Source organism: Phacochoerus africanus, chromosome 13 (genome assembly GCF_016906955.1).
Source record: "Phacochoerus africanus isolate WHEZ1 chromosome 13, ROS_Pafr_v1, whole genome shotgun sequence".
Classification (NCBI taxonomy): Eukaryota; Metazoa; Chordata; class Mammalia; order Artiodactyla; family Suidae; genus Phacochoerus; species Phacochoerus africanus.
In genome coordinates, this window is record NC_062556.1 from 23,529,286 (window position 1) to 23,545,824 (window position 16,539).

At 43.0% G+C, this 16,539-nt stretch overlaps 1 protein-coding gene across 5 annotated transcripts in view; it reads left to right on the plus strand.

Moving 5' to 3' along the window:
- The window catches only part of ENOX1 (ecto-NOX disulfide-thiol exchanger 1), a 659,885-nt gene that overhangs the window by 406,374 nt on the left and 236,972 nt on the right, over positions 1-16,539 (plus strand). For all 5 annotated transcript variants that reach the window (XM_047756005.1, XM_047756008.1, XM_047756006.1 and 2 more), the window contains 2 exons: positions 8,430-8,573; positions 9,402-9,539. In XM_047756005.1, coding sequence (XP_047611961.1) covers positions 8,430-8,573; positions 9,402-9,539 — 282 coding nt within the window. The remainder of the gene's footprint in view (positions 1-8,429; positions 8,574-9,401; positions 9,540-16,539) is intronic.

Genomic DNA, 16,539 nt, shown 5'->3' on the forward strand with positions numbered 1-16,539 from the left:
GCAGCTGCAGCTCCAATTCAGCCCCCAGCTTGGGAACTTCTGTATGCTACTGGTGCGGCCCTAAAAAGAAAAAAAAAAATTCTCTGATATGTTCTCATTTACTTTCATTATAAACTTGTCTGTAACTTAACTTATTTGGCAGTTATGCCTCAATAGCCCTACTGAGGGACTAAAAAAAGTCACTTTCCCAAGGCCACACAGCACTTTAGAAGTAGGAATGAAGGCAGGTGCTCAGATCCCTTGTTTTCCAGATAAGGGCTCTGCTGAAGTGGGGATTTATGAACTGTTAAGGCTGTTTTGAAACAATTGCCTGTCCAAAACATTGAGGGGACCTTCTGTATCTGGGAGAAGTTAAAAGTGATGACCTCTCAGGGTTCAAACCTTGATATGTTCTATGAACTTGGATGGATTTGTCCTGATTAATAGATATCCACTAATGAGAGAAATTAGTTGACCCATTCCATGTTTCATAAACAGTCTTCAGGTATAACATTGCCCTTAGAAAATCTGAAATAGTCTATGGAAGTTGGAAAGTCCTGTTTTTCTAAAACATGTCCCTACTGAGTCTTCAAAAGTATGTGTTAGCCTTGTAGCATCTACTCCTATTTTCTTTCCTGTTTTTAATGGAAAGAGAAGTACTTTATCTCTATGGTCTCAAGCTTTCTCTTTTATCATTTTGTTCAGTTTAGAAATACTAAATTTTTTAAAAGCAAAAATCTCATGAAAAATGAAATAATCATACCTCTGTCATTGCTCTATACTTATATATGTATAATGCCAAACAGTATTTTTCTTTGTGTCAGAAGATAATTGGTTTTAGCTGCTATCCTGCCCATGCAGGTGGAGTTGTCTCTTTGGCATATTTGGTTATTTTGTTTGATTGCATGATTTCAGGGGGAGACCTGTTTCTCTCTCATATATTCATATGCATTCCCGCTCTTGCTCTCTTGCGCTCTCCTCGTGCCCCCCGCCGCCGCCACAGCATCGGGTTCTTCAAACACAGATATGTCATGGGCTAAAACCTTATCATCCCCTCAGGAACCATTTCCTCCCGAAGATGGAAGGACCATGATTTGCAGTTTAAAATCGGCTACTAAAGTAGACAATTGGGGGATGCAATCACAGACCCTTAATGGCATTTTGTGTTTGAGCAATGGCCAGACCTGCTTTTTCCCTCGTAAGCTGCACACGAAATGGAAACTTTTCCTTTCTTCCCCTGATTTCACTTCTTTAGCCCCGTCTGTATATGCCTTTGTTCCACTGATGCACTGCTTAATGGATCTAGAGACGCTGTTATTTATAGATTCCGGCTCCTCCAAAGAGCAGCTGGGAGAAGTTTCACAAAAGGAGAAACATCGCTGGAACCTGCTGAGGACCCTGCATTGGTTACCAGGGAGGCGTAGGATCTTCGATCACGGAGACTGACTTGTTGAGGGCACCAAGAACGTATCTGGAAGGATCTAACATTTAAAAAATGTGTCTTTCTTTGATATTGTAAGTTCATCTGTGTCCCAGTTTCCGGCAGCAATTTCCTCTTTTGTGCTCTTTAGCTTTCAGCCCTCCAACCTTTGAGATTGGACCCTGGAACGAATTTTGTCCCCTTGTTCCTTTATTCCATGGTTCTTTCCTTTTTATATTTGCAATTTTCTTTTCTTTCCTTCCTTCTATGCCTGAATTCATTTGAAAAATATCTATGTGTGTCTATATACATGTATCTGTGTATATAATTTTATATGTGCATATATGTGTGAATAAAATGTATTTACATGTAAATATATTTTATAAAGATAAATATTTGTATGTTTTAATATGTTTTGTAATTTATAAATACATTATAATTTATAAATTATACTGAGCATCCCCCACAATCTAGGTATGGCTTCTTCTCACTGCAGGAGATATAGAAATGGCTAGTTCCCATCATCACTCTAAGCGTATTATTTCCTGGGGATATGGATATAAACAGCTAATTAGAATGTGAAGTTACAGGTGCTTGTGTAGAAAAAGGTTCGGTGTGCTCCGGGAATACAGAGCTGCTTTTCTTTTTGCCTTAAAGGACAAACTAAAAATGACTTAGAACAGGAATGGCATCTCTCTTCAGGTGCACTGTGCTGCGACACCTGTCACATCGTGACCTTTTGAAAAGAGTTCAGTGATTTTCGAATTATATGAGAAATAGCTCAGATATTAAAGAAGACCTTTCGATTTCACGGCTTTGATAGAAGGTACTGCAGGGTTCAGCCCTGCCCGAATTGGTCTTGGCCCAGTTCCCTCCTCTGCCCATATCATTTTCAAGATGTGAAAAGAGAAATCTCCAGTACCAAGAAGGATCTTTTTACCTTTATTTGCCATAATATCCCTACTTCACAATTCTCTCCTCAGACGTCCCCCCGCAAAGTCTAATTTCTCATCGACTCTAATCTAACGTAAATCTCTTCTTCAAAATCTTAATCCTTTTATTTCCCATTAATCGGGAGACACTGATCATTAGCAACCAACATCCTGTATATTTAACAGACCTGAAAACTTTATCATGCTTTATCATGTAATACCTTAGGTAATCTCTGTTATCAGCTGCTTCCTTGTTATCCTCTTCAAGCTCTCCTTTCAAGAAAACCATCATCAAAAAATTACTTCCAACGAAGAATTAAGAAGCATGAATGTAGACTTTACGGACATGTCTGCAGAGGGGGCAGGGCAAACAATTACATTGTATATTTCCCAATGAACCCCTTGAGAGTCTGCTTTAGTCATTTCTCTGAAGTCCCTGTTTCCCACCAGTGGCCACCAAAAAAAAAAAAAAAAAAATCCCTTCTTTCTTTTCCTTTAAAGCACCTACTTAGCCTTGGTGTCCTTTTGTACTACGTGTTGCAGAGCAATTCCACTCTGCCTCGAAACTTGCAGAGTCCACCCCTCTCCTAGGTCAGTCGAAGAGAAGCCTCAGTACGTGAGAGGACCCATTCTCCTTAGAAGCCTGTTTCGTAATCCTCTGCAGTAATTAAAGCATCTCTGTATGGCCCTTTTGGATCTGAACAGGTAAATGTCAGAATTGTGTTACATGGATGCAAGACATTAGGCCTTTCTGGTTGTTCCTGAGTGAGAGAATTAGTCTGAATCACTTGGTTTACCATGTAGGAAACGGAGATGCTACCCTTATTCACAGACAGTTGCTTCAGTATCATGGAGTTAAAATATAAGCAGCCTCTATTTAGCAATATTCTGTACTGTTTTTAACTACGGGCATTTCCATAACATTCAGAGTATCCTGCTGATTACACAGAGGTCAGAGTGGGGTGTTTTCTTAGTGATCAAAGCAGAAAGTAGAACTTTGATGGGAATGTATTATGCTTTTTACTGTAACTATAAACCATGGTAATGCTGGTGAATAATTCCTGTAGAATAAGGAAGTTTCATGTGATATATAAGCTTCCTTTGGAATCAGCTCTCAACAGGACATTAATAAATCTGATTTTCTCATGATACTTATTCTTCTGTTGAAGTAGGCTTGAACTTAAGGACTTAGGTCAAACAAAATCATTCTTTTAAAATAAAAGAAGAAAAATTTTCTATTCTTAACTCATCTCCACCACCTTTTCATAGGAATCTGTGCTTTGTGGACAGTTACAGAGGATTGTATTACCTACTGTGTGGGTGTGTGTGCAGGCACACTCGTGCGTGCGTGCATCCTTAGAACCTGCAAGTTAGACAGGTAGTAAAAAAAAAAAAGGCAAAAAAAGAAAAGGAGTTCCCATCATGGCTCAGGGGAAATGAATCTGACTAGGATCCATGAGAATGCAGGTTCGCTCCCTGGCCTCACTCAGTGGGTTAAGGATCCAGTGTTGCCATGAGCTGTGGTATAGGTCACAGACTCAGTGGTGTAGTGGCTCAGATCTGGTGTTCCTGTGTCTGTGGTATAGGTGATTCCACCCCTAGCCTGGTAACCTCCATATGCCTCAGGTGCAGCCTTAAAAGACAAAAAAAAAAAAAAATTGGGCAGGTAGAAAGAGTTGTGTAATTAAGAGCAGGAGAAGCCTGTGTCATTTTTTTAAAGCCAAATAGTATTTTCTTAGGCTTAATGCGTTTCAGAATCTATCCCATGATATAGTTTAATGAAATCCTGAGCATAAATGTATCTTGTTGAACAGTTAGGAAACTGGGTTTGAGATTTGGTACTTGAAGGTACCTCAACAAAGAACAAGTTAGATTTCACTTGAACCCTGGACAAAACTGTGCTGTTATCCTTGGCATTTTGTGCATCTGATAGTTCGGGGATGATGGAACCTCACTAAAAGCTATAAATAGAAGCTGTCAATTTCATAATTAGTCATGAATTTCTTGAAAGCTTTTTATAGTTGCATAGGTAGGAAATAAACCTACAGAAAAAAATTATATTTTATTTTATTTTTATTTACTTATTTTTTTGTCTCTTGTCTTTTTAGGGCCATACCCACGGCACAGGGAGGTTCCCAGGCTAGGGATCTAATCGGAGCTATAGCAGCCGACCTACACCACAGCCACAGCAATGCAGGTTCTGATCCATGTCTGTGACCGACACCACAGCTCATGGCAATGCCGGATCCTTAACCCACTGAGCAAGGCCAGGGATCGAACCCTCAACCCCATGGTTCCTAGTTAGATTCATTAACCACTGAGCCACAACGGGAACTCCCTGAAAAATTTGTATTTTAAATGACATTATATTACTTTCTAAAGGAGTTGTGGAAAATGAAGCCATATTCTGGTACAATTTAGGTGTGACACAGAAAACTAAGGCAATACTTACTTTTAGAAATATCAAGTGTTACTCACTGTTTTAAAATTAATTACATAATTATTCAGCAGAACACAAAGATCCCAGGGTACCTTAATGGAAACACTACACTTCCAAAGAAAATAATAATAATTAGCACCTACTATACTCCAAGTGCTTTTACTAGCTATCATTTTTAACTCCCCACATCTCTGTGTGTAAATAAACATCATTAAGAATATTAATCTTTTCTATAGTTTTGAAATAAGATAACTTATGCAGAGAAATTGATTTCAATGATGAATTAGGCATCAGAGCCTTGAATCATTTAAAGAGGCAGGGACTCAATAGGAACAAGGGGTGTTTGTAGAGCATAAAAATTACTCTTGCAACTATTCATAAATTACTGGCTAGGGATTAATTGAAAATATCACCTTTCTCCCACGCTGAGTGAATCAAATAAATTTAAAATGTTGTCTTTTTTTTTTTTGGTCTTTTTGCTTTTTAGGGTCGCACCCATGGCATATGCAGGTTCCTAGGCTAGAGGTCGAAACAGAACTGCAACTACCAGCCTACGCCTCAGCAATGCCAGATCAAAGCCACGTGTGCGACCTATACCACGGCTCACGGCAACACTAGATCCTTAACCCACTGAGCGAGGCCAGGGATCAAACCCATGTCTTCATGGATGCTAGTTGGGTTCGCTAACCACTGAGCCATTTTGGGAACTCCTAAAATGTTTTAAAGAATTGCAAGGCATCCTTGAGACTATTGGAAATGCCTAAAACATGATAGAACTTCCTTTAGAGTCTCCATCCTTGATGCATGCCAGCTGCATGACGTCATATGTCATTCCGTTGGACTGGGGACCGGAGAGATACGGTACATTGAATATCACTGTCTCATTGGAGGGTAAATTAAGGTTTACAAGCCACAGCTTGCCAAGGAAGTGATACTCTTTTTTTTTTTGGGGGGGATGAAAGAGTAGCTGTTGGTTGCTGTCCTTAATGAAAGGGTATCAGTTTGTGAAGATGGGGCTGAAAAGCATGGGTAGAAGCTTTGGGCCTTCATGACACTTGATGCCCCTGTGTAAGGCTGCAGTCACTAACCTGGCAATGAACACTGGACCAGACAGTCATAAAGCTGAGCAGAGCTGACACCACCCCTAAAACCCTGTAGCAAAAAAGGCAAAGTGAAACAGAGCTGGTCAGGCACCAGACCGAACGCCTACAACATAAAGGGATAGTCTATGATGCACTTTTCCAGAACTGTAGACTCATTGGACAGAAAAAAAAAAAAAAAAGTGGTGATTTATACCCATTTGAAGAGAACTTGAGCTAGAAAGAAAAGCCAGCCAACTAAACCTCACTGGGGACGTAAGTAAGACAAATAGTGACCTTGCGATGATCTGAAATGCCTCCACTGCTGGACATTTGAGCCAAAGAATAAACACATTCTAGCCTGGCTCTGCTTTGCTGTTCTGAAATGGCTGGAGGTGGGGAGTGGAAAATGCTCAGAGGTTTCATCATTAAAAATGTTGCTTGGACGTTCCTGTTGTGGCTCAGCAGGCTAAGGATCTGATGTGGAGGATGGGGGTTCACTCAGTGGGTCTGGCGTTGCTGCATGCTGCGGAGCAGGGTACAGATGCAACTCGGATCCTGTGTTGCTCCGGCTGTGACACAGGCTGGCAGCTGTAGCTCTCCCTAGCCTGGGAACTTCCATATGCCACAGATGTGGCCCTAAAAAAGAAAAAGGCAAACAAACGAACAAAATAAATGCTGCTTGTGTTTGGAGAGCTAAAAGGCAGGTGTTTTGTTTGGCTCTGTATTGGTGTTATTGGGTGAGACTCTCTGCTGGCCTCCATTGGCTAAGATAATATAATAATATAATTATAATACTATGATTATAATTGATGCCTGTACTATATAAACGAGTTCTGAATTCATGTAGGTAGTCGTCTGATCACCAGGTATAAAACTTGTGTCCTGTGTACAATTTGCTGCCAAAGTTGGAAGCAGTCACTGCTTCATGATGTTTCATCTTGGAAACAGTTCTCCATCATCTCGCATGTCCGTCCGGCTGAGGGCTAGAGGTTTGTGGGGACCATGGAAATAATTTGCGCAATATCAACCCATCCCTGAGATACTGAAACCTGATCTTCCATTTGAATTTGGATTAAAAACCTATAATCGTCTGGCAGTATGCTTTTTTTTGAGAGTACAGTGTTCAAAGGGATCACTGATTCTTGCACCCAAGAATCAAAGAAATAAAAGAGCACACCGTTAAAGGGCCCAACTTTAACCGGAGGCACCGACAAACAGACCATACCACTCATTCTGAGATGTCTATTAACAGAAACGTGGTTTAGGAAAATTTCTAAATTTGTACCTAATAAAAACAGACATTTAAATTCAGTTGTTCTGGAGTTCCCGTTGTGGTGCAGTCATTAACGTATCCACCTAGGAACCATGAAGTGGCGGGTTCAATCCCTGGCCTCGATCAGTGGGTTAAGGATCCGGCGTTGCCGTGAGCTGTGGTGTAGGTTGCAGACTCGGCTCAGATCCTATGTTGCTGTGGCTGTGGTGTGGGCCGGCGGCTACAACTCCGATTGGACTCCTAGCCTGGGAACCTCCATATACCATGAGAGCGGCCCAAGAAACGGCAAAAAGACGAAATAAATAAATTAATTAATTAATTAATTCAGTTGTTTTATCAAATCTCCTTAACATCCCCATGTCTCCGATCACCCATCCAAGTGATGTGTTTTGTCTTCCAGGCTTGAACTGGTGAAAGTGCATTTAAAATATGTACGTCGGAATGCTCTGTGTTTACATTTTAAGGATGGAGAGAAAGCATGGCCTTTGATAAATACAGCGCAATATAGAGGGGCCCTTTGCAACGCTCAGTGATTTTGATTGTGATTGGTCTTTGTTAGAAAGGTGCTTTGAAAAGTCGTCTAAAGACACATTTCCATGTAAGCGGTACAATTCTGGGGAGAATTGAGAGCAAACAAATCACCAGTGAAATTGATCTTGTCCCAGAACTAAAAAAGCAAATACTCTTCCTGGGCTGCTCCACCTGCTTTGATGGGCAGCACGAGCACACACGCCATGCTCTCCTTTTGCCTTTCGTGAAGACTAGAATTGGGGCACCCTCCTTTTCCAGTCTCACTGGAAACTCTCTTGCTTTTTTTCCCTCACGCTTCCCCACATTTTCTCCATCTCTGGCTACATTTCACAGACGACTGCCTTTAAACATAACAACATCAATTAATTTTTGAACTTAAAAAAAAAAAATCATACTTAGCCCAAAGCCTGCCCTCTTCATGGATGTGCCTTGTGTAGAAGAGGCTGTGCGGGGGTCTGATAAGCCCCCTTTGTGAAGCCTCTGCAGCAGCAGGCAAGGCACCCGCCACTCCACACACGGGGCTGTTTATTCAGCCAGCCGTGTTCTAGGTGGTTGGCCATTGACCCTGGCATCTCCCAGGCTCTGAAACCAAGCCAGGAGGCAGCCACAGAGATCCAGGGAGGAAGCAGCTTCACTTGTGTGCCTGCGGCTGAAAGTTGATTTTGTTTGTTCATTGTTGCTGTTTGTTTGTTTTGAATTGACACGGTGTTTCCCTTGGAGGTTCCCCCGGTTCATGATTATGGTCTCTCACCCGCCTCTTCCCCTCTTGCAGAATCTGATGATCTCCGTGGGGACCCTGCCCTCGGCCATCCAAGCGCTCCCGCCCCTCAGGATGCTCGTAATTCCATAGTCGATGCAGGTGCCGTTGAAAGCATCACCCCGTGTCCCCCGAAGCTTCCTCAGATGATGGCCGCAGGTAAACGGTGGTGGCCAGTACAGAACACAAACAAGGCCTTGTGCGTCTTAGTGGAAAGCCTCCCCAGCCATGAAAACACACACTGAACCGGGAGCCTGGGCTCCTCCAAAGAAGCCCGGCTGTGAAACTGGCAAACGTCAAAGAGCATTAAGTCAAATTTGACTTCCTTGGCTGACTTTTTTTTTTTTTTTAAGCTCTGTGCTGTGTTTGGTATTAATTTATTTGTTTTGGCCAAAGTCTGTGCTTATAAGACATATTTGAGGAGGCCCTCGAGGCTGATACCTGCATTTCCTAATGTAAGGATGTACAGAGTCTGTAAAGGATGGAAATGCTACAAGATTACCCTTCATAAATTCATTTAGGACCAATGTGACTGCTTGACAAGCCATTTTAGCGATTTGATTAGATGGTTAGAGGGTGTGCCTGCTTCAGAATTACACGCAGGAACAGATGAGTTTATTCTTAGTCGACTAAGCCAATTGACTTGTCTTACCCAGGGCGCCCTCTGGCTCTGCCTCTCAATCTGGGAACTTAACTCATGTTTCCCTGGGAGAAGGAAGTGATTCTTCAGTTGGTTCCAGGGGTCCTTCCTCAAAGGCACACTGTGTATAACGCAAGCTGCATGTCATTAAGTTTCCTCCCAGAATGTATGCAGAAACTCTTATGTTTATGACTAGAGAAAACATTGCTACAGATGCCATGGTTTTGGGTGGTTTGGGAATGTGCTTCAATGAAGCCTCCCTTCTCTAGAATCACGATTTCTTTCCAACCCACACCCATGGCCGGTGGGTTCTAAGTCAGTTTGTTTTTTTTCCTCCCCCTCCGCAGCTGCCGACGGTTTGGGAAGTTTAGCGATAGACACGACCCAGCTCAGCATGTCTGTGACAGACCCTACCGCCTGGGCCACCGCCATGAATAACTTGGGCATGGTTCCCGTGGGGTTGCCTGGACAGCAGCTTGTATCGGGTAAGCTTCCTCCCAGGTTGAAAGATGCTTGCAGCCACGCCAAAGGGTGTGGGTGACAGGCGCCTGGTAATCTGGGCAGGGACAAGTGTTGAGCCTGGCCTGGCATTTATGACTGGGGCATGCCTGGCAGGCTGTGGGCTTGGCATTCTTTTGCTCGCCACCTCACCTCGATCTTCTGCCTCGTCTCTGGTCTCAGAAAAAGCCACATGCGGGAGGTCTCCCCCGCAGGCATTGCAATATCAGGTCCGTAGTTGCAGCAGGTAAGTAGAAGAGTTAATATCCATTTTCCAGTTTGCAAAATTCTCCCATGTACATGATGCCATGTGGTTCCACAGTCTACTCTTTGAGACCGGTCGATAGTCATGGTGGTTGTGGCTCTTGTGCATGGTCCCGTTTCCAAAGCAGGTAAGAAGGGACCAGAGTTGAGGTGACTTTGCCAGCATCGAAGCCGCAGCGCTTAGACACCCAACTCAATGGCTGCTGCGTTCCCTGTTTGCTTTGGGTTCCGTAACACAAGAATGCATTCAATAGAGAAAAGGTTTGGAAATGTCCCAACATAGAAGGCCACTTGAAAGAGTTCGTCATTGAATTCAAAACATGTTTCATGCCGATTTTCCATGTACCTTGTAACACGTGCTTGAGGAAGTAGGACCAGTACATAAAGTATATGTGTCCTTGAGGGTTAAGGAAGCACATCTCCCCCAATTGAAAAACACAGCAACCAAAAAGACAGCAATAAAAAATAATATATAGAATGAGGAGCAACGAGGTGATTCAACCGAGTGATATAGTGATTTCCAGAAGGATCGATGATTGGAGCTCTGAGCAAAGATGTTATCGAGGGGACCTAAAGCTGTCGGGAAAGACACATGGGACTTCAGTTTTCCCTTTACTCACCCATCGACTCATTTAACACGCTTTTTGGAGACACTGTCCTGGTCCAGGAGCTCCAGCAGTGAAAAAAAAACAGGCATGGTTTCTGCTCTCCCAGAATTTGCAGTGGAGAAGCAACTGTTATATGCTGTGGTCTCTGTGATATGTCAGAAGAACAATTCCCTTTTGCCCATCAAGTTAGATGAGGGTATGCACTGAGGAGAGAGCAATCGCCTTTGAAGGGTTAACTACGTTTTACAGCCCCAGCCCTGGGTACTTTGAGCTGAGCTGACCAAACAGTTGGTTTTTCATTGTTGTTTGTTTTTGGTTTTCATCCATCGAGGACATACATCTCCAAGGCTGTACCAGCTATAAAAAATTATACATAGGTGCACGTGTACATGTCTATGCAAACATATGGACACACACACATATATACCTCCATATATAAATATAAACATTGTTTTCTTTTTTGGTATAACAAAGGTTATGAGAAGAGAGGCCAGGAAACAGAGGAGAGGGGAAGACAGAAAAAGGAAAGTCAAATCTTGAATGATTAAGCATGATACTTCGGATATTGATAAACTTCTCCAAAATGTTATAAATCCATAGCATTGAAGATGAATCTGCTCTGGGATGGGTGTGTGTGCATCAGTGACATTTTTCTCTGCTTTGAACATGTGTTTATCCAGACCCCTTTCCCCTAAAGCTAATCTAGACCGATCCTTCCTTCTAATACCTTGAGAGTAAAGATTTACATGTTTCTGCGCAGATTTTCTCAGCTGCCTAATTGAAATATTCATACAGCAGAAATGATTTTATTCTCGTCTCCACCCCCCTCTCGTCTCCGAAAATGTTGTGTGACTTCCAGAGTACGCCACAACCTCAATAATTCATTATTTTTTCTTACGATTTTGAGTCTTCTGACATTTTAACCATGACCAATTTATGATTTTCCCAGCAACTTACCATGAAAAGAATTACAGCCCTGCTCGTTACAGAAGATGTACCGTATCTGCCCTGCATTCCATTCTCTATCTCCTGTATTAGCCAAACTGCTTAAACTGTGTCTGAGCCTTTCGGGGGTCTCCCTGAGTGTGCCCCCGTCATCCCCCTCCCCATCCTCCAGTTGAACGACAGGCTGCTTTGTTCTCGGCACTGCCAGCAGACTCCCTTGTCTGACACTCTCTCAGGGTCAAGTTCTGTGCTATTTGGTTGGCATTTATGTATTTTCTTCCAGTCTTCTTTCTATGCATGTATTTGAGTCCTATTAAATACGACATTTTCTATTATGTGTTTTTATAAATATCTTATCCTAAATTCTTTTCCATTTTATAGTTTTACGGTAAACATGTAAAAATAATCCGTTGAGGGAGTTCCTGTCGTGGCTCAGGGGAAATGAATCTGACTAGTATCCATGAGGATGCAGGTTCGATCCCTGGCCCTGCTCCATAGGTTAAGGATCCGGTGTTACCGTGAGCTGTGTTGTAGGTCACAGACACTGCTCGGATCCCAAGTGGCTGTGGCTGTGGTGTAGGCTGGCAGCTGTAGCTCCAATTCGACCCCTAGCCTGGGGCCTTCCCTATGCCCCTGGTGCAGCCCTAAAAAGACAAAAAGGACAAAAAAATTCAGTGACTAAATCTTCCTCAGTTTTCTACTGTTTACATTTAAGTTATTTTGTTTTGTTTTGTTTTTTAACTCTTACTAGTCTAGTTTCTTTGGAGAACTTAATATCCTCAAGTAGTAAAGCATTTTACCTTTTCTGTAAAATGATGACTGTATCTATTTGATGGGACTGGCATAAGATTGTAATATGATAATTTACAATAACTGCATAGTACCTATGCAGTTATTGTATACCTATGCAGTAAGCTTTCATTAAATCTTAACTCTTATTCCTTCTTTTCTTCCTTTTGATTTTTTCAACAAATAATATTAAACTTTTTTTATGCATAGAACGTTTGAGCAACTAGAGTTATTTCCCTCAGACAGACTCCTCCATGTCGCCTTTGTCAGTCAAAACAAAGAAATATTTTAACGTTTCTTGTTAAGTACCAGGCAATTCATTTCCAAAATGTACATATGTGTTTAATATTTACCAACTTGGTATGTAAAACGGCAGCCCATTATCTTATGTTAAGTTCTTTTTACCACTCCTCTTTGGAAATCATGTCATTTTCCTCTATTTTCTATTTGTAGTTCCTCTTTTGTTAATAGGTTACTTTCATGCCATATCCATTTATCAGATAGAGTTATAGTTGATGTATTTTTTTTTTTTTGGCTTGTGTTTTGTCATTACTTTTAAGCATTTTATTCTTGGAGTCCCTATTTACTCAAAATCTTTTTCTCTTTAATGTTCTTCCTAAAAAAAAAAAAAAAGTTTACCATTTCCTTTATGCATATTCCATTTCTAACTATAGAAAGCTTTTGCCCACTCCCTGCAGTTGCTATATATTCCTCATTTTCCTTGTCTCCACGGATTTACTTCTTTTATGAGAAATTCAGTCTTCATGTACATTTCAGTCTCTTTGGGGAGCATCTCTTCTGTGCTACGGATCTTTTTATTCCCACACCACATTGTTTCAATTCTTATGGCTCTGTAATATATTTATGTGCCATGTCTTGTCACCGTGTCTGATGCGTGGTGCTGTTTGTTTCTTTGTGCCATAGTCACCGACCCACAGAATGTTGCTTCTCCCTCAGTTTTCGTGCTGGTGCCTCTGGAATTGCTCCGTGTGACTGTGGCACATTTGAAGCAGCCTTTAATGTCTCCAAAGGGACTTAAAGATAATTTAGTGTAACCTTCTTCCAAGAAATCTCCTCCAAAATGTCTCTGACTGGATTAGGGAGAGACTGGGTTTTATGAGCATTTGGCTTCCTCTCCAAGTTTCTGATCTTTCTAAATGACCAGCTACTCTTTCCATGTTTGTTAAAATGAAATTGACACTCAACCCCATTCCTTACTACTTTTTTTTTCTATTTATTGAGAGATTAAAATTATCAGCAAAGCAAGGCACACATTTTCCATATCTTCTAATTTTATCAAAAGGATTTCCCAGGCAATCCTATCCCCTCTTTCATGTCTCCCCTGTTTATCTTCTTCAAACGAGGTGCCCCTGGAGATCATTACGTTGAATTTGCTTCTTTTTTTTTAAATTTTTTTTTCTTTTGTCTTCTTGCCTTCCTGTGGCATATGGAGGTTCCCAGGCTAGGGGTCTAATCAGAGCTATAGCTGCCAGCCTGCATCACTGCCACAGAAACTTGGGATCTGAGCCATGTCTGTGACCTACACCACAGCTCACGGCAACACAGGATCCTTAACCCACTGAGCGAGGCCAGGGATTGAACCTGCAACCTCATGGTTCCTAGTCGGATTCGTTAACCACTGTGCCATGACAGCAACTCCTGAATTTGCTTCTTTTATCCAAAATATACCATTCTACTGTGGGACTCCATCCCTAAATCCCCTACTCAGAGTCCTTGTTCATCTGTGAGATAGTGTTTATCACCTTATGGAATCGTATGTTTATTTTCGTCCCCATACTTTTAGTTTTGTGGCCCTTTAAACTTTCTGTTGTTGTTACCTTGTTCTTATTATCAGTGCTCTGGGCATTGTCATAGATTCAGGTTTTCTAAACTGGCCTGTTGGAGCATCAGTGTCCCCTTGTTGTTAGGGTGGATGTCACGTAAATATTTACGTGGCCTGAAAACCTGGGCAAATTGTGAGTTTCGCACAGGTAGGTTGCTTTCTTTGTGGGTTTCTTCGGAGCCATTACTCTGCTAACGTGCTCTGTGCGGTTTGAAAGCCTGGCGTCTCCAGTGTAGGATTCCCCAAACATCACTTAACCTTTAGGAGATGTCTTTTAAGTGGAGGACCCACTGTGGCACAACAAGATTGGCGGTGTCTCTGGAGCCCTGGGACACAGGTTTGATGCCTGGCCTGACACAGTGGATTGAGGATCTGGCATTGCCGCAGCTGAGGTATAGGTCACAACGATGGCTCAGATCCGATCCCTGGCCTGGGAACTCCATGTGCCACGAGGTGGCCCAAAGAAGGAAAAAAATAAAATAAAGATGGATGCAAGTTACTATTATAAAAAATATATCAAGCACCTACAAATATGTGATTATTAAATAAATAATCTATTTTTAAAAGAGGAAATATCTTTAAGCATCTCATGGAACACCACCCTATCACCGTCAAAGCTGGACTCTTCCCATCACGTGTGAGGCTCCTTTGCCACGACCGTCCGTCTTTCTTCGACACATAGGACGTCCTCCCTGTGATCCAGTTTAGTTTTGTTTGTTGGCTGGTGTTTTCGCCAGTGTCCCTCCTGAATCTCAGGCTTCCAGATAATGCTCCCGTGTCCTGATCTTGCCGGAAAGCTTCTTCCCTGTTTCCTACCATACAGGTTTTAGGAGCTGCCTCCCACCCCCAGCCCCAGTGTCAACAGCCGACACCGAGAATGTCCAATCCTGGGCTCTGGCACCATCTGTGTGACCAGCTGCTCCCTTCCTATAGACCCTGGCTGCTTCTCCCAAGTTATAATCACCAACTGCAAGGGTTGGAAAGCAGCAGCTGAGTCCCCAGGTTTTACGTCACGTGCTCAGACCTGCCCGGGAACTGGTAATATTTGCTGGATATTCTCTGGCCATGAGATTATACCCTGCTTGGCTTTACACTTTTTGAAATTTTCTTTCCTCATGTCAACCATCTCTCCTTAGCTGTCATGGGCTTTTACGATGACGTATGTCTCTTACCCGACGTTTCTGAGCGTGTCCTGTGTTGCATTTCAAATCCATGTTCAGAAAAGCGCTGTTTACGAGATAGTGTCACCTGCCTTATTGAGATGTAACCTGGAGCCAATAAAAGATTTCCTCACTCTCACAAGCAGTGAGCTCTTCCTTGGTTCGTACCTTGTGGTTTCTCCTGAAGCCCTGGGTTCGCTCTCAGTGGCTCTGTTCCCTGCTCTTCTCAAAGAGCTTACCTTTACGGTTCCTGGGGACAGTCCCCTCTCTGTCCTCTTCCTTCCTCTCTCCCAGTCACGGATGCCCCCTACTCATTTTAATTCCACTATGCAGCCTCAGCCTATTCTCTTCCCCTAGTTCCTGGTTCCTTGTCGGCTTGTTTAATCCTGCCTGGAACACCTTTTCCTCTTCAGATGTCCGGATGTGAAGAGGCATTTGCGAAATCCTTTCATCTCCTGAAGCATCCCTCTTTTAACTGGGATTTGTCAAGCCAGACGTGGTACCCACTGCTGGGGATACAAGACTCAGACCTCACCCCCCTACGTTAGAGCTTAGGAGGCGAGATGGAGGAGAGCCAATGAGCAAGCACACGTCACCACGATAAGTGGCTCTGCCGCTAACAGATAAGGGCTGTCCTAGGATGTCCCTGAGGGTGCTAAGAGGAACGTGGTGTCATTAGAGTTGTAGGTGTACAGAGCAATTTTTTTGTTTTGATCTTTTGTCTTTTTAGGGCTGCCCCTGAAGCCTATGGAGGTTCCCAGGCTAGGGGTTGAATCAGAGCTGGAGCCACTGGCCTACCCCACAGCCACAGCCATGCGGGATCTGAGCCGCGTCTGCAACCTATACCACAGCTCACGGCAACGCCGGATCCTTAACCCATTGAGCGAGGCCAGGGATCGAACCCGCCACCTCATGATTCCTAGTCGAATTCGTTAACCACTGCGCCACGACGGGAACTCCTGTAGAGCACTTTTGTGAGACCTGTAGAGACGTGAGGGGAGAGGTTGGCGGCAAAGAGCTCAGCTGGGAGGCTGTAGCCGTTTCCCAGTTAAGAGATGGATGTGGCCGTAGTGGGGATAATAGTCACAGCGGTGGAGAGAGATGTGCGGGGACCCAAGAGACATTTAATTGGAGGAAAAAACCCAAACAAACAGGAATTGATGACTGACTCTACGTGGAAGGTAAGGAGAGTGAAGCATCAACAACGATTCCTGGGTCTCTAGCTTTGGAAATTGTCCTAAGATGGGGCAGACTGGAAGGGAAGAAGGTCGAGGCCAGATGGCATGTTTCTTCTTGGACCTGTTGGATTTGAAGCAGCTGTCGAAGGAAACACGTGGTGATCCGTCGCATGTAAGCATCCAGAGCTCATGAAAGAAGT